The 26224-nt window shown below is 41.7% G+C and overlaps 1 protein-coding gene across 1 annotated transcript in view; it reads right to left on the bottom strand.

Annotated features, from left to right (window-relative positions):
- IQCH (IQ motif containing H) overlaps positions 1–26218 on the bottom strand; it is a 284969-nt gene extending 258751 nt beyond the window's left edge. The window contains exons 1-3 of the mRNA XM_027773807.1: positions 26121–26218; positions 14496–14618; positions 13243–13337 (exon numbers count right to left, since the gene is read on the bottom strand). Of these exons, the coding sequence (XP_027629608.1) occupies positions 13243–13337; positions 14496–14618; positions 26121–26171 (269 nt within the window). The 5' untranslated portion in view covers positions 26172–26218. The remainder of the gene's footprint in view (positions 1–13242; positions 13338–14495; positions 14619–26120) is intronic.
- Positions 26219–26224: the final 6 nt, after the last annotated feature.

The following is a 26224-nucleotide window of genomic DNA, read 5'->3' on the forward strand; positions in this document are numbered from 1 at the left end:
TGAGAAAGCAAACCACCAGATCTGGGACTCGAACCGTGGTTGCTCATATGGGAGTCCAGTGCCCTTAACCACCACACCACCTGCCAGCCCCTTAAAGGTTTTTCTTATTAAGCAGTAGATGGTTTAATGGGAGAGAAACGTAAAGACAAAACAAACTTTTAAAAAATAAACATCATGTACAATGTTTTACCTTAATATCTTAAAATTTTTAATTTAAAAGTAGGTTCCTGTCTTTCTTTAGTTATTATTATTACTTCCTTAATTTTAAGGTTTTTGCCATTGGGCACATGTACTCGCCTGGGAGAGACAGCGAGAAGGAAAGTGAAAATCACCCCCCAGGAGGGATGGCCACTCCTAAACCCCTTGTCCTCCATTTTCCTTTTGGAATTTTGGGCACACACGCACATGCACCCAGCATGGTCTTCAAGCCACCAGGTCTGGGACTTGAACTAGTCGGTCATGTGGGACTCTAGCACTCCAACCACTGCATCACCTGTTGGTCCCAGTCTTTAAAATAGTCAACATAATTAATATCAAGAAAACTCAACTACCAATAACTCAATCCCTTCATTCTACTGTGATGCCTGTTTTAGTAAATTAAAATCAAAGAGCAAGTAACAGTTTTGCTCTAAAACGTAAAAAACTTGAAAAATTGTCACTCTTCATCCTCATTAAAAAAAAAGTAGAATAAACCCGAAAATATCAACTCTTCTCAACATCTGTAGCAAAATCAAGATAATAGGGCAAACTGTTTCCCTGAGAACTGGAGAGAAGGGAGGACTCAAAGGATCAGCACTGCAGGGAGCGGAAGCCTGAGAGCAGAGCCTGCAGCTGGAGCCAGTGCTGCCAAGAACCCTCACTGTAACGACGCACTGCGTGCAGACAGTGTGCACTAACGAGAGTTAAAGCCTCCGGGAGGGCAGGTCTCAGAGGGCACCTCACGCCATTGTGACTTTTACCTCCGGAAGTCCCACCATGTGCTCACTGTGCGAGCAGAGAACAATCTCTGATACCTAGTGGGGAATGAGGGAAATACTCCCAGGGAGTTCTGTTCTTCATAATAAAGGCCAGCTCTTGAGGAACACTATTTTTTTTTCAATTTCCAGAGGGAGTATGCATGCATCAGAAAAGGGAAATACTCCCAGGGAGTTCTGTTCTTCATAATAAAGGCCAGCTCTTGAGGAACACTATTTTTTTTTTCAATTTCCAGAGGGAGTATGCACGCATCAGAAAGAGAGAGAGAAAGAGAGAGAGCAAAAGCACCCCACAACGGGACATAGTCAGGCCACAATCCTTTCTCCCCCACTTCTCCATCCCATTGGCATTTGGGGCATGTACACATGTGCACACATGCACACATACACACACTCCTGGTGTGTTTCTCAAGCCACCAGGGCTGGGACTTACCAGCCATGCGGAATCTAGCTCCCTTAACCATTAGTCCACCAGGCCAGCCCTAAAGGAAAGCTATTTTATGACAATCTTATGTGACTTGGAGAAGAGCAATCAGCCAACTCCAGCCCCTTCTACCCTTCCTGTCTCACTTACATGAGGGGAATGCTGAGAAAAACTTGTGAGAATAGCAGCACAAGGGCACAGACCCACCCGAAGACTAAGAGCTGATGACAGGAGCACTGAATGCACCCCCACACACACACTCTTACTTTGCCACTGCATCTACAGAGCCCCTGTACAATAGAGGATTAAAGACAAAAGAACTGCAAGGTTCATATTCAATTTAAGAAGGAATGTCTAGGGAAACCTGAAGACAACATGGGATAAAACTAGAGGAACCAAAAGAAACAACAAAGACAGTCAGAAAAAAATGGATCTTTAGACACTAAACTCCCAGACAGAGAAACTCAAACCCTCACACTAAAGGCCTATTTATCCCTAGTTCCTATTACCCAATACATCACATTCCAGCTTTCAAAAAGTCATAAGGCATGATAAAAGGTAAGAAAAAAAAAAAGTTTGAGGAGACAAAGCAAACATGAGAACCATATTTAACCATAATAGAGATTTAAAAATTGAAGACCAGGAATTTAAAATACCTGTGGTTATTATGGACTCTGATGGAAAAGGTGGACAATATGCAAGAATAGACAGGAAATGTAAACTCAAAGAATCAAAAGGAAAAGTTAAAAATGAAAAACACTGTAAGACATGAAGAATGACTTCGTCGGGCTTACCAATACACTTGACGTGTGCAATGGAAGAGTCAGTGAGCTTGGAGAAATGTCAACAGAGTAGTGACCCTTGTCTGTGGAGGGTACACTCGAAACTGCCATGGATACCTGAAACCACAGGTAGCACTAACCCATAGACTGCATGAACTCCCAAACTGAAATGCAAAGAGGAAAAGAGAATGAACAAAACAGAACAGAATACCCAAGAACTATGGGACAAGTACAAAAGGTATAAGACATTCAGACCAGCAGTTAGCGTAATGGCTATGTCACTGGACTCCCATGTAGTCGACCTCGGTTCTCGTCCCGGACCTGGTGGCTTAAAACTCACGCTGGGTGTGTGTGCGTGCGTGCCCAAGATCCTGAGAGGAGAATGGAGAAGGGATTGGGGTGTGCCCATCCCCCCGGGGGGTGATTTCTCACTTTCTGTCTATCTCTCTCTGCCTGGCAAGCACACGTGCCCAATAGCAAAAATCTCTCCAAAATAAAAAAAGAATAAAAAGAAAAAAAGAAAGGCACAGAGAAGCAGAAGAAATATTTGAGTGATAATAGCTGATTATTTTTCCAAATTAATTACAGACACAAAGCCACAGGTACAAGAACCCCCAGGATAAATGCTAAAAACGTATACCCAGGCATACCACACTCAAACTATGGAAATCTAAAGACAATGAAAAACCTGCAAGGAGACAGAAAAAAAAAACAAAAAACAAAAAACCTTTACCTCTCGAAGAACAAGGATGAGAATTATATCAAACTTATTTTCACAAAGCAAGAAAACAAGAGTGGATTTAAATATTTAAAATGTGGAAAGAAAAAAAACTCATCGACCTGAAATTCTATATCCGGTAAAATGATCCTTTAAGAATGAAGGGGAAATAAAAATCTCAGACAAACTAAAAAATAGCAAAATTATCAGAGACCTGTCTTGAGGGCTGGGACTTACCAGCCATGCGGAATCTAGCTCCCTTAACCATTAGTCCACCAGGCCAGCCCTAAAGGAAAGCTATTTTATGACAATCTTATGTGACTTGGAGAAGAGCAATCAGCCAACTCCAGCCCCTTCTACCCTTCCTGTCTCACTTACATGAGGGGAATGCTGAGAAAAACTTGTGAGAATAGCAGCACAAGGGCACAGACCCACCCGAAGACTAAGAGCTGATGACAGGAGCACTGAATGCACCCCCACACACACACTCTTACTTTGCCACTGCATCTACAGAGCCCCTGTACAATAGAGGATTAAAGACAAAAGAACTGCAAGGTTCATATTCTATTTAAGAAGGAATGTCTAGGGAAACCTGAAGACAACATGGGAGAAAACTAGAGGAACCAAAAGAAACAACAAAGACAGTCAGAAAAAAATGGATCTTTAGACACTAAACTCCCAGACAGAGAAACTCAAACCCTCACACTAAAGGCCTATTTATCCCTGGTTCCTATTACCCAATACATCACATTCCAGCTTTCAAAAAGTCATAAGGCATGATAAAAGGTAAGAAAAAAAAAAAGTTTGAGGAGACAAAGCAAACATGAGAACCATATTTAACCATAATAGAGATTTAAAAATTGAAGACCAGGAATTTAAAATACCCTTGGTTATTATGGACTCTGATGGAAAAGGTGGACAATATGCAAGAATAGACAGGAAATGTAAACTCAAAGAATCAAAAGGAAAAGTTAAAAATGAAAAACACTGTAAGACATGAAGAATGACTTCGTCGGGCTTACCAATACACTTGACGTGTGCAATGGAAGAGTCAGTGAGCTTGGAGAAATGTCAACAGAGTAGTGACCCTTGTCTGTGGAGGGTACACTCGAAACTGCCATGGATACCTGAAACCACAGGTAGCACTAACCCATAGACTGCATGAACTCCCAAACTGAAATGCAAAGAGGAAAAGAGAATGAACAAAACAGAACAGAATACCCAAGAACTATGGGACAAGTACAAAAGGTATAAGACACTCAGACCAGCAGTTAGCGTAATGGCTATGTCGCTGGACTCCCATGTAGTCAACCTCGGTTCTCGTCCCGGACCTGGTGGCTTAAAACTCACGCTGGGCGTGTGTGCGTGCGTGCCCAAGATCCCGAGAGGAGAATGGAGAAGGGATTGGGACGTGCCCATCCCCCCGGGGGGTGATTTCTCACTTTCTGTCTCTCTCTCTCTGCCTGGCAAGCACACGTGCCCAATAGCAAAAATCTCTCCAAAATAAAAAAAGAATAAAAAGAAAAAAAGAAAGGCACAGAGAAGCAGAAGAAACATTTGAGTGATAATAGCTGATTATTTTTCCAAATTAATTACAGACACAAAGCCACAGGTACAAGAACCCCCAGGATAAATGCTAAAAACGTATACCCAGGCATACCACACTCAAACTATGGAAATCTAAAGACAATGAAAAACCTGCAAGGAGACAGAAAAAAAAAACAAAAAACAAAAAACCTTTACCTCTCGAAGAACAAGGATGAGAATTATATCAAACTTATTTTCACAAAGCAAGAAAACAAGAGTGGATTTAAATATTTAAAATGTGGAAAGAAAAAAAACTCATCGACCTGAAATTCTATATCCGGTAAAATGATCCTTTAAGAATGAAGGGGAAATAAAAATCTCAGACAAACTAAAAAATAGCAAAATTATCAGAGACCTGTCTTGAAGAAACATTAAACTAAGTGATCTGGGTGGAAAGGAAGTTCTTTGGAGAGACGGAATATGATATAGATCGGATACAGGAATATGAGACGTAAAGAACCCAGGGAGCTCATCACTTGGCTGCCTCTGCTTGCCAAGACCCCTGGCCATCTGCCTGCTCTCCACCTCTCAGAATTTTTTTCAGTTATTTTTTATGTACACAGTGGAGAAAGTATGTCTACACAGTCTTCCCATACAAATGAATTTTGATACTGAGAATTCCATTGAGATACAATTTTGTATCCTGTTTTTTCCCCCTTAATATGTAGTGTGAGAATCTCTTCTTGTCATTAAAGGTTATTCAACAGTGTTAGTTTTTGTAACTATATGATATATACATAGATTTGTTATAATTCATTTAACTCTTTTAAAGGCTTTTCTCCCCCTATTTTTGTTTTGTTTTTGTCATAGGGCATGTGCATTCACTGGAGAGAAACAGAGAGAGAAAGTGAGAAATCATCACTTGGGGGGCGGGGGCTTGGCCATGCTGCAAACTCTCCTCCATTCTCCTCTTGGGATTTTGGGCACACACGTACACATGGCTGGCATGATTTTACGTTGCTGAACTCCCTCATGACCGACAACGGTTCAAGTCCCTGAACCGGTAGCTTGAAAATCACACCAGGCAAGACCAGCAGATGGCTTAGTGGTTATGTTGCCGACCGCGGTTCATAACCGCAAAATTCACACTGGGTGTATGCATGTGTACCCAAAATCCCGAGAGGAAAATAGAGGGGAAGGGTTTGTGGCATGGTCATCCCCCCTGGAGTGTGATTTCTTGGTTTCTGTCTCTCCGGTGAACAAACATGCACTATAACATCTCTCTAAAAACAAAACAAAAAAATCACACCGGGCACGTGAGCATGCATGCCCAGGATTCTGGGAGGAGAATGGAGAAGGGACTAGGGCATGGTGGCCATTCTCCTGGGGTGTGATTTCTCACTTTCCTTCTCGCTGTCTCTGTCTCTCTCTCTCTCCCCGGTGAGTGTGCACATCCTAAGGTAAAAATATCTCATAAAGAAAAAAAAAAATGGCCAACCAGTGTTCAAGTTCTAGTTCTGCCAGCTTGCAAAACACACTGGGTATGTGTGAGCATGCCCAGGATCCTGATGGGACGAAGAACTAGAAGAAAAAGAACTGCTGCATGACCAGGCCCCATGAGGAGATGTGCACTCTCATGCTTACTCTCTCTCTCTCTCTCACAAACACACACACACACACCCTCTGGCATTAAAATACATATATATGTTAGTAGTTTATGTGTCTTATCTGTTGTAAACGTTTTTTACAGTTTGTATTTTCTGATGCTGCTTTAAAACTTTTTTTGTCTAAAAAAATTTCAAGCCCACAGAAAACTGAAAGAATAATGAGCGTCCCAATGCGCCTCATGTAGATTAAGCATTAACGTCTTGTTTCCAGAGCTATCCCCACTGTGACAAAAATGTCACATTCTATTCAACTGGGAGCTGGGTACTGCACTGGAACAAGCGGAATAGATAGGACCTGAGGTTCTTCGATAACGGAGACAAGCCTGCCTTCTAATCCACACTCACATCGAACAGCAGTCTTTTCTTGTTCTCTTAATATTGCTCACTAATATTTATTTGCTTTGTTCTTATTTCTTTTTTTCTTTCCTCAAATGCCAGCACAACAGAGTATAAAATGAAGATTTCTGTGCAGTTCTGATGGTGCTGGTACAGATGGCAGTCACCCTCCTAGTGTCAATAAGCGAAGCATGGTCGTTAAGAACAGTGTGAGCAGATATCACAAGCAATAAAATCTGTGAACGCCAGCAATGATAAGGGAAAGAACCACAATTTGACATAGAAGAAGAATCATTGCCAAAGTGGGGATAATAGCAAAGCCTATTTTGAAAACAACACAAAAGCACTTTGAACTCTTTGGAGAAAACATGCCACTTTTGATAATGCCCTTATCATTGTTTTCAGAATGGCTGCGAGGAAAATCTTGCATTTGTTGGCATCCATTATGATCACTTTGTGAACCTACTGGTTTTTGTCTCTTCTAGATATAACTACCAGATATTCTTTTGAGCAAAATCTGCAAAAAAAAAAAAAAAAAAAAGGAATACCATCTTTTGTGAAAACTAGGCTTTCTATTGATAGTGTTCAGGCAGCTACGTAATAGAAGAGGATGAGATGTGGACATTTGATTGAGACTTGAGTCTGGGTCTCACTGTGGAGCACCTGTGTGACCTTGGACTGGTTTACCTAACCTCTCTGAGTTTCAGCTTCCACATCTTTAAAAAGAAGGAGTAAATATCTACCCCACAGGTCTAAAGGAAGACTTTTGCAAATTGTCAAGTGTTATGCAAATATTGATGATGATAATGAACATCATGGTAAAGATGATAATTACTGGGTATCTGCTCTTGATTTTTTTTTTTTTTTTTAGGTTTTTGCCTTAAGGTGTGTGTGTTCACCAGAGAGAAAAAGAGAGAGGGAAAGTGATAAATCACCCCTCAAGGGGGGTTGCCATGCCACAATCCCTTCCCCTCTAGTCTCCTCTTGGGATTTTTGGGCATGCACCCGGTGTGAACGTCAAGATCCAGGACTCAAACTGTGGTCAGGTCATTTTTGAAGGTGTATCCAGGAATAGTAGTCACTTGGAATGAACTCTCCTGACTTCCTGGGTTTCCTCAAGCAGAGTGATCTTATGCAATTTATTCAATCTGTTTCCTCATCTATAAAAAGAAGTTAATAATAATATCTCACTATGCTGTTGAGAGGATTATTTGAGATAATGTATGTAAATGTGCTTTTTAGAGTTTAACTTGCTAAATAAATATAAATTTGCTTATCTAACGTTTGCCTTCTGTTTCTAAGATGTTTTCAAGATTGGCGTGTGACTTTATCTATTTCCTAGGTCTCATATTAGCTATTCATTTCAACCTACTGGGACTTAAAACTTACTGAAACCACATTATCTCCTACTTCATCTTACCCTAAACCAAGTCCAGTGTGTACTAGGAAGTGTTGAGTAACCTCAAACCCAAAATGAAAAAGAAAACTGAGCTCGTTCCTGCTCAAGCTGACTTCTCCTTGCCTATCATTTCTTTAGGTCATTGGGAAAGTCATGACATATTTTTCTCTACAAAAATGCATCATGGGAACCAGCAGTTAGTGTAATGGCTATGTCGCTGGACTCCCACGTAGTCGACCGCAGTTCACGTCCCAGACCTGGTGGCTTAAAACTCACGCCGGGCACATGTGCCTGTGTGCCCAAGATCCCGAGAGGAGAATGGAGGAGAAGGGATTGTGGCGTGACCATCCCCCCTGGGGGGTGATTTCTCACTTTCTGTCTCTATGTCTCTCTCTGTCTGGCAAGTGCACGCGCCCTATAGCAAAAAGGTCTCAAAAAAAAAAAAAAGAGATTAAAAAAAAATGCATCATGACTTTCCAGATGACCCAATAGATCAATGACTCCTCTGCTTTCTCAGGGATCATCCTTGAGTTTTATTCATTCTACTTTTAAACAAATACGTTCATTAAGATTCTTTTTTTTAAATTTTTATTTCAAGTTCTTTTATACATTCAGTCACGTTATTTAGCTTGCAAAGTGACTAATCCAACATGTGTACATTTCTCACCAGTCCAGTTGATAATACTATGAAGTTATCTTCAACATATAATACTCCATTTCTTTGTCCCATGAATACTTTGCCTCTCTATTTTTCTCCTTTATGTCCTTCCTCAGACTCTACTCCTTCACCCATCCTCTTCCCACACTATATCTGGTATTAACAAACATTTACTGTGTTTCTATATCCTTTGTCATTCAGTTTCAATCATACAGTGTGGACACTGGTTATATATTAAGTGGAGATATACAATGTCTCTCATTCATAGCCTGACTTGCTTCACTCAGCAGTAGATCTTCAATAGTCATCCACTTCCTGTCAAAAGCCAGGGTCTTGTTTTTTATGACTGAGTAGTATTCCATAGAGTATATGTGCCACACTTTTTCAATCTGTTCATCTGTCCGTGGGCATTTGGGTTGGTTCCATGTCTTAGCAATTGTGAATACTGCTGAATAAATACTGATGTGCAAGCACTTTTCTGATTAAGAATTCTTCTGTCCTTTGGGTAGATACCAAGGAGTGGGATTGCTGGATCATATGGTAGTTATATTTGTAGATTTTTGAGGACTCTCCAAATTGTTCTTCACAGTGGCTAGACCAATTTACATTCCCATGAGCAGTGTAAGAGAATTCCCCTTTCACCACATCCCCGCTAGCGCTTATCTTTTTTTTTTTTTTTTATCTTAATCATTCTGACTGGGGTTAGGTGGTATCTCATTGCTGTTTTAATCTGCACTTCCCTTATGAGGGATGTTGAGCATTTTTTCATATGCCTTTTAGCATCCTTAGACAGTGTTTTTTTCAACTCATTTTCCCATCTTTTGATTCTTTTTAGATGTCTCACCTTTCACTCCCTGACATCATCTTTGTTCAGGCCTACTGATCTCAGATTTAACTTTTTGAGTTACAGGGAAAAGACCTATGTCTATTGATATATCCCCATATCTAGCACACTGTTTGTTAAACAGCAGCTATTCAGTAACTGTTTGTTGAATAAATGAATGATGAATTAGTAAATGGATTTGTGGTAGTCGTGGTAAGCTACCTGCCGTTTTCCTCTCTCTAGACTATGCTCTTTTGCACCTACTCCACATCCAGAATTTCTAGGTGAATTTCTATGAAATGTCATTTCTGTCATGTGACAATTTGACACAAAAAAATACTTCAAAGGCTTCTACTTTCTAGGAAGATGTATTTAAACTTCACTATCTAGTAATAAACGCTTCCCCTACCTTTACCTATTAAACTCTTTCTCACTTTACCTATTCTGTTGTTTCTTTACTTCTTTCCTCTGAGCCCACGGGTCCTTGCAGGTGAACAGGCCTCCCATGTTTACTCCCTACATGGTTCATCATTCATGCTGTTTTTTCCTTTTCAGAAAGTGCCTTTGCTGCATGCTTGGATCCAAATACTTGACCCTTGAAACCTGACTATAGAGTGGTTTGTATTAGCCTTTCGATGTCCTGACTCCTGCTGGATTTACATCACCTTTTGATCCTGTGTCCTCATGCACTATTGTACTCAGTTTGTCTTTCTAACTAGACTCTAAGATCCTTGAGGTAGTCACCTTCTTTTGAATTCCACAGACCACTAGCCATGGTGCTAGCACACAGTACAAAGCCATTTTAATGCTTTTTGACTTGAATTAAACATAAGCTGAAAATGATCTAATTGTGGAAGGCCACATATTAGATCTTGCACATGAACAGCTATTCGTCCATTTTGTTCCCTTACCCTAACACGGCTGTCTGCTTCTGTAAACCTGCTTGCTCTTCCCATGAGAAAATAGCTCGTGCTAGCCATACAGAAAACGGGGACGACATCCTGTACCTGCTACTGTCTTTGCTAATTAGCCCGAAACCCTTTTGTTTAGCAATGTAACTGCTTGCGTGGAAAGCCCACTCCCCTCAGAAATAATTAACTTGCTTGATTCAAGCTTTTGTAACTGCTTGCATAGAAACCCCTGGCAACTGACTCCCTATAAAAAGACTACTCTAACTTCAGTCGGGGGCTACAGTTCTGACTCTCAGCCCCCGCACCTCAGGCTGTAGTCGCTGGCCAGCTAATAAAGACTCCCTTTAAGCGTAATCTGGCTTTGGTGGTCATTCATTCGGAGGCACTCTACAACTAATAAAGGAAGCCCAAGTAAGGACAAGAGGGGAGAGAAGACCATGGATCTGTAGAGTCATCATACACCCAGACATTGATTGAGCTCAGGAGTGTTAGTGTGTTGATACTGTAAAGAAATAATATTGGGGCCAGCCCATGGCATGCAGGTTAAGGCAGCTGAATCCCACATGGCCAACTGTGAAGTTTGAGTTTGGGACCTGTAGGCTTGAGAAACACACCAGGCACACGTGTGTGCATGCTCAAAATCTTGAGAAGAGGGAGAAATTGAAAGGATTGTGGCATGATCATTCCCCACAGGGGTTGTTTTCTCACTTTCTAACTCTCTAACACTCTCTCTCTCTCTCTTTCCAGTGAGCACATGTACTCTGAGAAATTAAAAAAGAAAAAAGAAAAAAAAGAAAGAGAAAAGAAATAATAGTAACAGATAGTGTTTCTCTATCATGATTACATTACTTAGACATTCGCAACATTCTGGAATGACTTCTGTGTTTCCCAACTACGGCACCTCATGTGATCATATCAATAATTTTCCAGGAAGACATAAGTTAATTACTTGTCATTCTCCATTTTCTATCATTCTCCATACTTTCTAAGAAGCGCTATGAAGGTAATCACAAATAGCCTATTCTGGTCTCTGCACCTCAGTGCTCAACCCTTCTACTTTGGCTAGTTATTTTAACATGGACAAGAAAAGATTGAACTTGAAGAACATTGAGAGCTGAGGGAATCGGGGTTCTAGTGCTGGCTCTATTCACCACTTCTAGGATCTTGGTCAAGTCTTTTTACCTCTATGATCTTGTTTTACACATTTATAAAGTGAGGATAACATTTGTCAAGCCTGAAACATAGTTATTTTAAGGATCAAATGAGATCACATACAGGTAAATACATCTGATATACCATCTATGGAAGGGATTAAGTATTAAGGGATTAAGTCCCTACCATGTTCAAGACACTGTGGTAAACTATGACTGCTGAGACGTATGAGAATTGGTCACTGCCCTTGGGAGCAATGGAAGGCAACTACCAGTATGATATAATAAATGACCTATCTCAAATAAGTTGTACAGGTACTGAATGCTCTGAAAATAAAGGGATAGTTTAAAGCCAAAGTCTAAGAGAAAAGATGGACCAAGGCTGGCTTATGAAGAAAAACAGAGGATATGTGTCCTCCTACATCATCCCAGTGGTCCCCACCCGCTGGTATTCAGGGCTTGTGTATTCTCTTCCCATTGAGTGTGGGCTGTATAGACTGGCTCAATTCTAAAGAACAGAATGAAATATAAGTAATGAGATTAGGTTTCCTGAATTAGGTTTCCATCTAGAACATTCTCTTCCACTCACTGGATTTCTCTCAAGTCACCCACCAGCTGCCATGCTGTAGAAATGCTTAGTCTAGGAGAGACCCACGAGGTGAGAAACTCGGCCCTGCCAGTAGCCATGTAAGTGAGCTTGGAAGTAGAGCTCTCCCCTACTATTGAGTCTTCAGATGAGATTGCCCCAGCCAACACTTAGACTACAGATCTGTGAGAGACCCTAAGCCGGGGGCATGTAGCTAAGCTGAGCCCAGACCGCTGGCCCACAGAAACTGTGAGGAAGTAAGTGTTTGTTGTTCTAAGCCACTAAATTTTGAGTAATTTGTTACACAACAATACAGAGCAATACAAAGCCGTCTAGGCAACAGGCATGAACTGTGATAAACACAAAGTAGTCTGAGATGACAGATGCCTGTGAGGAGACCCAGGTAGAAACAGGAAGATCAGGAAAGAGTCATCTCTACCAAAGGATAATGAATTCCTAAGGTACTACCTTCACATGGGGGGAGGGAGACAGGTACACTGTATACTCAAAGATCTGCTCCCCACTACTGAGGACTTGACTACGTCTAGAGCTTTCCATGGCTCCTTATGTACTATTTCAAAAACTAACTTCACTGCCCTGTGTTATTGACTTACGTTGGATATATACAAACATAAATATATGGCATATTACATAACGTATATTTCAAGAGAGGTTGTTTGTTTGTTTTGTTTACCCTGGACACCAAAAGCATCTTTACTATAAAACACATATGACATTCTGAAAATGAAATAAAATATCATTGATATGATTAGTGTAAAACTAATTTGCATTAAAACGTTTCCTTTAGGAGTTGAATTTTAAATAGCTTTTACTAAAATCAACAACAAATACCAACTGCTGGCAGCTGGATCCCATGCCAGGGACATGTTGCATGCATGCCAAAAATCCCAAGAGGAGAATGAAGGAGAAGGGACTGTAACATGGCACCCCTTCGGGGGGTGATTCTCACTTTCTCTTTGTGTGAGACTCGCTGAGGTAAGCACGCATACTCGATAGCAAATTTAAAACAAAACAACACCAAAACCTAAGACCCTGAAATAACTGTCATGGTGTCAAACAGTAGAACTCAATACAAGGAATCCACAACAAACGTTACTAAAGTCCAGTTTCTGCCATTAACTTCTCATGCAAAACTCTACTGAAATTAGCAGAATGATGTGAACAAAGCCAACAAAAGTTTGCCTTTGTAAATCACCTTACCCGAGTGAGAGAAGTTCTTTTCTAACTTTATTTACTTCAGGTTCTAAAATGGCTAGTTTACTTACCATCTAGAAGGCTGGGGAGAATGTAAATCCTCGACCTCAACGGGAGTTGTTAACACACGATGGTTTACAACATTTAAATACTTCTCAATGTGAATCTGTTAGAGAAAAGTCAAAGTTTAGGCCATTAGAGTGGACTTAAGATACTCAGCTAATTTCTCCATTTCATTAGGTTAACACTCTGAATCGTGTAATTAAGCCAAAAAACACAACATGCTATGTGTTATTACATGCCTAAGGTATCATTAGACATCTCAAGGCCAAATTACTTCAACTGCCTTAAACAGCACAATAAACAACTGAGACTCAAAGCTAAAGTGACCTGTGGCACTCTTTGCAAATGAAATTGTGCACAATAGTTAGCAAATTGCTTAGCCAGGTACATCTTGTGGGCAATACAGACATCTTTCTCTTACAGGAACTTCATGCAAGCATCTGAGGAAAGCAATTGGCCTTTAGGTCGCCGATTATTTAAAATGGCTAACTCGCAGACTCCAGCTGGGCCAGCCCTCTCACCATCAGGTAATACAGGACAATGATATGCTGGTCTGATGAGGCCACAAAACATACCGCCTTTGTCACAGCCTCAGGAGAAGAGAGATGAGGCTGGTAACGCAGCAGAGGAAAAGACTGACCTTATTTGGAAGATAGACCCCATTTGCTAATGTGTCCTTGTTTCATAAATGGTATCACCCAGTCTAAAGACTGGACTTCCCCCTGCCCTTGGATCTGTTCATAATGATGAAGTCTCTGTACGTTTGATTTCTCTGTTTCCCAAAGAAATCTTTTTTTTAGTTCTATCCACTTGATTATAATATAACAACAAAAACCAACAACAACAAAAACTCAGAAGTCATTAGGGCAAAGTCAACTCTTATTTTTTTCCAAAGTCTTGTAAAGCCCAGAGAAAATCTGTGTTGTATTGATATGAATTCTTTTGGGTCAGGCATATTGTTGGACTGATAGTAATTATTTTTATGCTGTAAGTTATTTTAATCATATCACATTTTAGGAGTTGCCACTGCATGATCTTATAGTTCATCTCAAAATCTTTGTGGAATGTGATAGGATATAAATCAATCAGTTAATAATCATCATTATTGTTTTAAAAAGTAACAGAGCGAGAATGTGATGACCGTCCTCAATCCAGCTCTGTTACAGAATTACACAAGGTCCTATGAGAACCACGATTCTTTCTTCAAGAGGTGTCTTTGACTCCTTCCAGTATCTTATTTAACATCCAAAGCTCTACTTACTCTTAACCCCATTTCAGTCCTTTTGATTGCCGTTTCAAGATTATGAATGTCTAGAGTCGCTCCTTCTTCCTCAGGTGGGAATTTTGTTAATTTCTCCCTTAATTGATAAAGGTCTTCATGGACCTGTGGGTATAAAAAATATAAAATACTGAAAGACTGCTCGCACAGTCCACCGACAGCAGCTACTTAAGATCTGCAGCGTGCTTGACTTGCTAGACCCGGAAACTTGATTTATGTGATTCATCGAAAAGGACCACCTCTGTGGTTCTAAGACATTCTTTTTCCTCTCTTTTTTGGGAGAAGTTTTTGCTATAGGGCACGTGCACCCGCTGGAGAGGCAGAGAGACAGAAAGCGAGAAATAACCCCCTCCCCCAAGAGGGATAGCAATCCCTTCTCCTCCTTTCACCTCTAGGGATCTTGGGCACGCACGCACATGCGCCCGACGTGAGTTTAAGCCACCGGGTCCGGGACGCGAACCGCGATCGACTACATGGGAGTCCAGCAATGTAATCATTATGCCAACTGCTGGTCCCTAAGACATTATTTATTTAGAATGTTCCAATCTTTTTTCTCAGATTTTGAAAAATGAAGCTTCCATACAATTTCTGTTTTGCCTTCTCCTGTTAGAAATAGATGTGAACTATAACTCAAATGGCTTCTGCTTTCTGAGGTGGTAAAGCATGTGAGAGCGAGAGCAAGTTTGTGCCAGACCCCAATTTCTACAAATCGGTTAAGAGGGAACATAGCAGGAAACGTCCAGCAAAGAGAAATTCTAGCAGAAGCAGTGCCTTTCAAAAGAATATTAAATGTGTTCACAGGGCCTGTTGGTTTTCCCACCCTGGCTGCACTGTCCCCACTCACGGCTCTGAAAAAACAGTTCCGTAGGCACTGTGGCCTTGGTTTTGTTTCATATATTTCTTTTACAGAGAGAAACAAAAACAACCCAAGAAGAAAAAGCAGTGTGTTATTACTTTAACACTTTCCTGCCATTTGTATTTTCCTTAGAAATAAATCTCTTTCCAAGTCAGGCACCTTCAGAATAAAACGGGCACCATGGAATTCGAAAGTACAAGATTCTCTGCATTCCTATTAGAAACCAAACCTGAGATAAATACAGATGGCCCCAATTATTATATGGGCTGCTGCCACAAGAAAGACATTTTGTTATGCAAATTTATGAACTCAACACCTGTCTCTGCAATAGTCACACCACTAGCAACCGGCAGGACGGGCTGCTAAAGGCATTTTGAAACGGTTACTTTTCCTCTGTTGATATAACTGGACTCGCACATTGCTCTAGCCTGGGCTATTGATTCCTCTCAAATGTTCAAGTGCAGTCAAGGATTCCAAAGGTCAGAACTTGCATCTTTTCACTGACGGGCGGCGCAGTCTGGCAGACACATCTGGTTATTTGTACTCTGCACAAATTGCCATGTAAAGCCTGCAGGGCCAAAGACTGGAATCTGAGCACACCTACTGCTGGCTTGTAGGCACCAAGGATGAAGATGTACTTCTTTCAATTGTTCCGTCCAAATTATTACTACAAGGTGACTTGCCATCTACGGTCTGAAAACATTTGGGAAGGACAGAGGCAGTTAAAGGTGAGGCCTTTCCAGGCCCATGTTTTTTGGTTTCTCCTTGAATGCTCTGGCTTCATTTCCTCGTATTTACAGCTCTGTGGATCTTCTTCCGTAATTATGTCAGTCACCTGCTGGAGGGAGTAAAAGTGGTACTGGATTGCTCATCAGGGTACCAAAGATCTGTTTTAATTTTCTTTTTTAGATCTCACTGCTATGGACCACAATGCTTCCTAACTGTGAGATAAAATGAGGGGACTTCAAAAAGTGTGTGGAAAAATGGAATCCAAGTATGAGTTACTTCGATGTAAAAAAAAATGAAACTCATGCAAAGTTTTCATAGTATTCATTTTCCGTGACCTTTCCTTTTTTTAAATAGAATCACTTATTTTGATCATCATTACTCTTTAGTTTGCTTATGCGCTCACCAGAGAAAGAGAGAAAGCAAGCTGCCAGGTCCAGGACTTGAACCATAGTCACCCACGTGGGAGTCCAGCACCTTAACCACCACGCCACCTGGTGCCCACCCCATGAATTGTCTGAAGACCTCTTGTATGTACTAGGCCTTGCACATAATAAGAATTCAATAAAAAGCAGCTGAACATCCCTCTGAACTCTATTACTTCCCAGTCATGATTTCCACGTATATCATCCAAATTTTTAGAACATCTAGTTTCTTCATTAAAAAGGCATAATTACCTTACTTATCAGAAGTGTTGAATGAAAATGAGGTAATATATATGAAAATAAGTCAGTATAACCTTAGCCAGAGAGATATGAACTGTTTCTTCCTTTACCAAACTGAATTTGAGAAAGCTGCTTAGCCTCTGAGGAGCTTAGTAGGAGCTTGTTCTTACTGGGGAAATGGGGATAATGACTCTACCTTACAACTGTGGCAAGGGTAACATGAGTTAAAGCCTGTGAAGTGCTTTATACAGTGCTAGCCATAGGAGGGCACTGAACAAATGTTAACTCTCCCCTCCTGAACTGTAATACCCTCCTGAAACTCCTTGCACATAACTGATACCCAGTAAATACTCATTGAATTGAATTGCTCCCTTAATCTTTCTCAAGAGCTTTTTACTTTTCTAGCCGGATATTTCCTCTTCCCCTCTTAATAACCACCCATCTGTTTGTATAATTACAATAAAAACAAGTACTGTAGGAAATGTCATCCCACACTTGGGTAGGGCAAGAGATTATTTTCTAAATCTCTGTTCTTCCTGCAAATAAATCCAGTCTCCCTACTGAATTTTACATGTCACCCATCATCTCCGTGTTCATCAAACACATTGCTTTCTATCAAGTTTCTACTTGGAGAAAGATGATCATTTTGACAGTTTGGGGACAGAGCTCCTTAATAAGGAGCCCTTCAGAGATTTAATGCAACAAAGATTTGCTCTAGAATTAAAAAAAAAAAAAAAAGAAACAGACTGCATACTGTTGGAAGCAATATAAAATTCATTTTATTCATCTCTGCTAAAGATAGAGTATGGCTGAGTGGTTCTTACCACTTCCAGTTTAACCCTCTTCACATTCCTATTGTTTTGGTCTTGCGAATCAGACATTAGGGATTGATAAGAAAGCAAAAATATCAAAATGTCAATTTAGCTCCACTATTCCACAGTTGGTGTTAACATACAACTTTGGATTGGTAAAATACTATTTCCAAAACTAATTAAAAAGCTCATTTTAATTGCAAGACCAGGCATTCCTTGTTACATACATACACATTTAATGGTTGGGTCAAGCAAACATTTATAAAGATATATTAAAAAGATATTACATTAGTATTAATGAAACATAAAAGCAAAGCTCCTAAGAGTTCCTAATTAAAAACAAAACAAAAGAAAACACATGGGAAACATCTTAGAGTCACCACCATACTTCAAGATTCTCTCACAAACATGCCATCACCCTGGGCGAGTTTTCTCTTTGTATTTTACATTCTTCTACAAACTGGGGCTAAAAATAATACCTGCTTAATAATGTTGTTGTTAGGACTTAATGAGATCATTCAAAGCTCTCAGCACAATGTCTAGATCTCAATAAATGTTGGCTATTTTCATCATAATGATTATTACCACTATAGTAAAACCTGCCTATTCAGATTAGTTGATGAAAGGTCCATCTGAAATTGCAACATGTCTGAACTTGAAAGTGAAAGAAGTAGCCAACAAAATGCTGCCCCATTGAAATTTATGAGGAGATGGTAATCGTACTTCCTGGACCCAAAATACAAACATGGACGTGATACATGATCTGACAAAGAAACAGAATATTCATGAACAGAACTGCCCTGGAAAATCCAAACATTTCGGGTGCATGTTTTCATAGTAAGTCACACAGAGTTTGTAATTAAAATACTGGTTTGTATTTAAATATTTTCTCATATTTTAAATAACTCTCAAGAGGTTACTTTTACCATCCATTACAAAAAGGCTTTCTAATGCTAAATGTTAACTAAATGTTAAGTGTTAAGTAATGTGGTCCACAATATTTTCTAGTTGTGAGATAGTATGAGGAAACTTTAAAAAGTGTGTGGAAAAATGGAATCAAAGTATAAGTTATTTTGGTGCAAAAAATAATATATATGCATGTATACACACACACACATATATGCATATATATAAATCAATGCATAGTTTTTATAATACCCATTAATTTTTTTAGAATTATTTTATTTAACTTTATTATTGTTATTATTTTTCCAGTTTGATTAGAGAGACGGAGAGCGAGGGCAAGAGGGAAAGTGAGAAAGTAAGCCACCGGGTCCAGAACCTGAACCACGGTTGGCCATGTGGGAGTCCAGTGCCTTTAACCACCATGCTACCTGCCGGCCCCAAAGATAATTTTTATTTAGAGAAAACATCGTATAACTTAAGCATCAAGGTCAATTGAATCTACACATGTCTGCCCAGTTTTAAAGTGGCATTTCATAAACAATCTTATTTTTGAGTATGTATATATTGAAATACAAACTTGTTTTACATTTCTACCTCCTCAGAGTAACAGCCCAAATGCCTACAGTTTAGGGATATCAGTTAGCCTAGTAAGTCACCTTTCAGCATGACACAGCTGACCAGTCAATAACAAACTAGCAATACTCATAAAGATCTAGTTAAGAATGCAGTAGGCTTAGGACCAGCATATGGTGTATTGGTTACGTCATGGGGCTCCCACATAGTTGACTGTGGTTCAAGTCCTGAACCCGGCTCATGTATGTGTGTGCCCAAAATCCCCCCAGGGGGTTGATTTCTCACTTTCTGTCTTTCTGTTTCTGTCTCTCTGGCGAATGCATGTGCCCTATTGCAAAAATCTCTCTCTTAAAAAAAAAAAAAAAGAAAGAAATAAAGAATGCAATAGGCCTGACTTAAAAAACAAACAAACAAAAAACAAAAATGGTTACCATTAATGTTTCCTTTTCTTCCAGGAACTTAGAATAAAAAAAAGCAGCCTAAACTTAAACAGACAGAAATGTACCTAAAACTAAATAATATTAAAGGGTAAGAGATCAGACAAGATCTAATAATAACTAACACTTACTGTTACATTTGATGTATTATGCTGTATTTTAATCTTCACAAGACTCCTATGAGGGAGTTAATATTTATTATCTCCATTCACTTTATACTTGAAGAATCTGAGGTTTAAAAAGGCTAAGGAACCTATGCAAGGTAACACGGCTGGCTAATTGGTGGAATTACTCGAATCCAAGGCTGTTTGACTCCAGAGACTTAATGCTTCATTACTAACCAGTACACGATTAATCCATACAAATATACAAGTGTATATCTGTAATTATACGAAGCTAAAGGTTGATAAGAAGTCAGTGGAAAAGGCAGGATTGAAATGCTGAGAAGGGTAAATGGGAGCAGGGCTGAAGGACTGAGAAGATATGAGAAGAATGCTTGTATCTTCGACATACATGGGCCTACCCACAACAGTTGCCTTTCCATCATGTGAAGATGGTGATAGCAATTCTTACCGGGTAGCATCTCCTAAGGGTTCACTGAGTTAGTCTATATATAGCACTTAGAACAGTGAATGATAAATACTGTTAGCTTTGATTATTGTGTGCTACAGATCATTTTTTTGCAATACAAAGCAGTGGCTCTCTGACTTCAGTGTGCATCAGAATCACCTGAAGGGTTTGTGAAAACAGATCACTGGGCACCAAACCCAGTCTTCCTGATTTAGTCTGGGGTGGGGCTGTGAATCTGCATTTCCGGCACATTCCCAGGTGGTACTGATGACACTGGTCCCGGGACCACATTTTGAGAACCACTGATCTAGAGCTGCTTGATGTCCGCGCCTTGAGATGCAAACCTAATAGACCATAGCAGAGTGAAGCGAGTGGAGAGTTGAAGTACCTCTGCTTTACCATGAAGTACACACATACGCACACGCACGTATACAAACTCATTTGCCAGAAACCATCTGACTGCCTAGACTAACATGTAAGAGATATAAAGGAAGTGCACTTTTTTTTCTAGACAGTGTGAGAGCTCACCAAGGAGAGACACTGCGATAGAGAAACAGAGAGCAGGAGAGGAGAAAGTATCCCCTGGGGAAAACAGTCACGCTGCAATCCCTTCTCCTCCATTTCTCCTTCCCTCGGGATTTTGGGCACGTACCCTCATGGACCCAGCACGCTCCTCAAGCCACTAGGTCCAAGTCCTGGACCATGAGTCGGCCACGGGGGTTCTGGCTGCCCCACCCACCAGACCATGGAACTGGACGTCCACTTTTCCAGTACAGAGAAATCAAATAGCTTTGAGAAAGCTGGGTCAACTCAGAGCTAGAAGTGGGTCTAATAATCTATGTATACTTTTAAAAAGAAGATTTTATTTAACTTTATTTATTTTAATTTGACTAGAGAGGGATAGAGTGAGAGAGGGAGAGAAGGAAAGTGAGAAAGCAAGCTGCCAGGTCTGGGACTCAAACTGTGGTCCACCATGTGGGAGTCCAGCATCCTTAACCACTACACCTCCTGCCGGCCCCCTAACCTATGTACCCTACGGAAGAGGAGACTGAGACCTGGAGTGCTGATGTGACTAGCCCAAAGGTACACACCAGGGAGAATGTCAGAGCCATGGCCAGATCTCAGCATTCCGACTCCCAATCAAGTGCTCTTTGCATTAGAAGTACTGATTGGGACCAGCAGTTAGTGTAATGGCTATGTTGCTGGACTCCCACGTAGTTGATTGTGGTTCACGTCCTGGACCCGGTGGCTTAAAACTCACGCCGGGCACATGTGTGTGTGTGCCCAAGATCCCAAGCGGAGAATGGAGGAGAAGGGATTGAGGCATGGCCACCTCGGGGTGATTTCTTGCTTTCTGTCTCTGTCTGTCTGGCGAGCGCACGCGCCCTATAGCAAAAAACCTCTTAAAAAAAAGAAGTACTGATTGTCAGTAGCCTATTTGAAGAAAATAATCACAGCCCCAAGTAGACAGAAGTGGCACTCATATTGGCATGCCTCAGAGTGGTGCTCTATGCTCACAAATACTCAGGATCCTTTGGGAGGATAGGAAAGGTCTCCCTAATTTCCTCACTATACATATTCTACATGTAGAGAAAAGAATTTTACACCATCGAGGTCAGTCTCAATAATCAGGTTAACATGCAGATCCCTCTACCCAGCCCTGCACTCAGCGCATCTGGAATAACCCGTTGGGTGCAGGTGGGACAGATCAACGTGGACCTATGACAACTATTCCTAGCTCTTCTGTCCCATTTTACAACGTGTTGTCAATAGATAGCTATTACTGTAATTTTGTATCCTAGGTTAATCAAACATCTCCCTCTGGATCTCACTCCAAAGTGAAAAGGCTTCTGGCTTTCAATACATTCTTCTGTGCTATTTCAAACCACAAGGGGAGCAGCCCTTGGAAACAGAATTATCTCAAGAGAAAGTGTGAAATTGAGCGTGACAATGCTCCCCAGATCCTGGTCTCTTCTTAAAGAGTTCCAGGTCTAGGGAAACAGAGGAAAGGGAAGGGAAACTTCATTGCCTGTCGTCAACATGAGGTATACCGTGGGGGAAGAACTGGCGGTTTCCAGATAAGACTCCATTGAGTGTTCCAGTTGTCTGGGGTCTGTAAAGAGGAGGTACGCACACGGAAGAATGAACTACTCGAAGAAAAGTCTGACCCTTGCTCTGGGCTAGTGCGAGGTAATCTCTAGGTCCCTGAAATGTCTTGCCGTGGGGGACTTTGGCACCAGAGAGTCTAATGACGAGATTCGTGTTGGGGGTCTTGAGCCATATTTTATCATTTTTGACCACAGGAGGAATGGCAGGCTAAAGGCTTTATTTTGACCTGTAGGAGAGTCCGGAATTAGAGGAGTCATGAGGGCAGTGTGAGGCTGGGCCCCCCGAAAGCTCTAGACATCAAAGACTCTCCAGTTGGCAATCGTCTGCATTTCGCCCCACACTGAGGCTGGGAGGAGGTCATGAAATCCGTGACTGCACAGAAGTGAGGTGGTCAGAAGCTACGTTTTTCTGTCCCCTCCTGCACTCTGCCTTGTGCGTCTTTTCTCTTGACTGATTTTAATTTATATCCTTTGGCTATAGTGACATTTTAACAGTAAACTTTTCCTTCATCCTGTGGCTTGTCCTAGCAAATGATCAAGTGTCAGGGTGACCGTGGACTCCCTAAATGTGTAGCCAGCTGGTCTGAAGTGAGGCTGCTTCTGGAGACCTCTGACCTTGCAGCTGAGGTTTAGAAGCGAGGGGTGGCCTTGTGGGGATGTCCCTCAGACTTTGCAGACTGGCTAACAGATGGCACAGAGAGGGTAACACAAGGTGAGGTCAGCTTTAGCTAGGACTCATCGTGGGGAAGGATCTGAAATTGGTGTGTTGAGGGGCTTGAATGGATATTTTAGAAAAGGTGAATTTAGGATATTCTCTCCTAGATGGGAGATATATTTCGACAGAATCCCATAAATTTATACAAGTATAATTTACCAATATAGAATAGAAAAATAAAATGTGAAAAAAAATATATTTTTTAAAATTCTGATAGAAACATTAGATGCAGTTGAAGAGCAGAGTCCTACTTCAGACCCCAGAGGGAGTCCTCACACAGCGACTTTAGGCAAATCCCTGCAAGCCTTAGTCAAATGGAGCTAAACAGAAGAGTTAAAAGGAGTGATATTGGGGTCTATGGGTGACGTGGTTAAAGCACTGGACTCCCACACGGCCGACAGCGGTTCAAGTCCCCGACCTGGTGGTTTGCTCTCTCACTTTCTCTGTTTCTGTTGCCCAATAGCAAGTTAAAATAATAACATTTTTTAAAAGGGATGATATATTAGGAAACATCTTAAAGCTACCATATGTAAGACCCGGTGGCTTAAAACTCACGCCGGGCACATGTGTGTGTGTGCCCAAGATCCCGAGAGGAGAATGGAGAAGGGATTGCAGCTTGGCCATCCCCGCTGGGGGGTGATTTCTTGCTTTCTGTCTCTGTCTGTCTGGCGAGCGCACGCGCCCTATAGCAAAAAACCTCTTAAAAAAAAGAAGTACTGATTGTCAGTAGCCTATTTGAAGAAAATAATCACAGCCCCAAGTAGACAGAAGTGGCACTCATATTGGCATGCCTCAGAGTGGTGCTCTATGCTCACAAATACTCAGGATCCTTTGGGAGGATAGGAAAGGTCTCCCTAATTTCCTCACTATACATATTCTACATGTAGAGAAAAGAATTTTACACCATCGAGGTCAGTCTCAATAATCAGGTTAACATGCAGATCCCTCTACCCAGCCCTGCACTCAGCGCATCTGGAATAACCCTTTGGGTGCAGGTGGGACAGATCAATGTGGACCTATGACAACTATTCCTAGTTCTTCTGTCCCATTTTACAATGTGTTGTCAATAGATAGCTATTACTGTAATTTTGTATCCTAGGTTAATCAAACATCTCCCTCTGGATCTCACTCCAAAGTGAAAAGGCTTCTGGCTTTCAATACACTCTTCTGTGCTATTTCAAACCACAAGGGGAGCAGCCCTTGGAAATAGAATTATCTCAAGAGAAAGTGTGAAATTGAGCGTGACAATGCTCCCCAGATCCTGGTCTCTTCTTAAAGAGTTCCAGGTCTAGGGAAACAGAGGAAAGGGAAGGGAAACTTCATTGCCTGTCGTCAACATGAGGTATACCGTGGGGGAAGAACTGGCGGTTTCCAGATAAGACTCCATTGAGTGTTCCAGTTGTCTGGGGTCTGTAAAGAGGAGGTACGCACACGGAAGAATGAACTACTCGAAGAAAAGTCTGACCCTTGCTCTGGGCTAGTGCGAGGTAATCTCTAGGTCCCTGAAATGTCTTGCCGTGGGGGACTTTGGCACCAGAGAGTCTAATGACGAGATTCGTGTTGGGGGTCTTGAGCCATATTTTATCATTTTTGACCACAGGAGGAATGGCAGGCTAAAGGCTTTATTTTGACCTGTAGGAGAGTCCGGAATTAGAGGAGTCATGAGGGCAGTGTGAGGCTGGGCCCCCCGAAAGCTCTAGACATCAAAGACTCTCCAGTTGGCAATCGTCTGCATTTCGCCCCACACTGAGGCTGGGAGGAGGTCATGAAATCCGTGACTGCACAGAAGTGAGGTGGTCAGAAGCTACGTTTTTCTGTCCCCTCCTGCACTCTGCCTTGTGCGTCTTTTCTCTTGACTGATTTTAATTTATATCCTTTGGCTATAGTGACATTTTAACAGTAAACTTTTCCTTCATCCTGTGGCTTGTCCTAGCAAATGATCAAGTGTCAGGGTGACCGTGGACTCCCTAAATGTGTAGCCAGCTGGTCTGAAGTGAGGCTGCTTCTGGAGACCTCTGACCTTGCAGCTGAGGTTTAGAAGCGAGGGGTGGCCTTGTGGGGATGTCCCTCAGACTTTGCAGACTGGCTAACAGATGGCACAGAGAGGGTAACACAAGGTGAGGTCAGCTTTAGCTAGGACTCATCGTGGGGAAGGATCTGAAATTGGTGTGTTGAGGGGCTTGAATGGATATTTTAGAAAAGGTGAATTTAGGATATTCTCTCCTAGATGGGAGATATATTTCGACAGAATCCCATAAATTTATACAAGTATAATTTACCAATATAGAATAGAAAAATAAAATGTGAAAAAAAATATATTTTTTAAAATTCTGATAGAAACATTAGATGCAGTTGAAGAGCAGAGTCCTACTTCAGACCCCAGAGGGAGTCCTCACACAGCGACTTTAGGCAAATCCCTGCAAGCCTTAGTCAAATGGAGCTAAACAGAAGAGTTAAAAGGAGTGATATTGGGGTCTATGGGTGACGTGGTTAAAGCACTGGACTCCCACACGGCCGACAGCGGTTCAAGTCCCCGACCTGGTGGTTTGCTCTCTCACTTTCTCTGTTTCTGTTGCCCAATAGCAAGTTAAAATAATAACATTTTTTAAAAGGGATGATATATTAGGAAACATCTTAAAGCTACCATATGTAAAAGTGAAAAAGTCTGAACCTTAACCACGTCAGAAAAACCTGACTGTAACTGCTGACAAACGAAGTTACGCTGGGGAAGAGAAGACTTTCCTGACCTTGTCCCCCTCGGATTAGAAATATTATCCTGAGTTTTCTATTTTGCCGTGTTTTTACACTCAACACGTTAAACTGACTTGCAGTCCGAGCTCTCCTCAGCGGTGCTGGGTGTGTGTTCCCGAACAGGGGACACCGAGATCCCCCAGGGAGAAGCCAAAGAAAAAGCTCCCGACCGCAGTTTCTCCGATTCCTGATCGCCCTGCCCGTGCGGGGTTCAGTCCTCCGCTCCCTGACGTTACGGGTTCAGTTTTCAGAACACAACACGTTACAGCGGTGCCTCTGGATAAGGCAGATTTTTCTGAAGCAAAAGTTCCGGGGTGCACGGCTTCGGAATTTTCCCAAAGTCGTGCTTTTGGGGCGCAACCCCCAGGGCGCGGCGTGCGGGTGCGTGAGGCCGCGCGGTAGGGCTGGGGGGCGTCGGGGAGCCCCTCGCGTGTCGAAGGCGGCCAGGGAGCGGCGCCCGGGCCTCGGAGGGGAGGTCCGTGTCGCACCTGCAACAAGATGGACCCCACCGGGTCGTAGTCGTCCACGTCCTGGGCCATGCCTGAGGCTGGCGAGGGCGCCCTCCCGGAGGAGGCGCGGCTTCCGGGCGCCG

Source organism: Tupaia chinensis, unplaced genomic scaffold (genome assembly GCF_000334495.1).
Source record: "Tupaia chinensis unplaced genomic scaffold, TupChi_1.0 Scaffold000377_2, whole genome shotgun sequence".
Taxonomy (NCBI): Eukaryota; Metazoa; Chordata; class Mammalia; order Scandentia; family Tupaiidae; genus Tupaia; species Tupaia belangeri.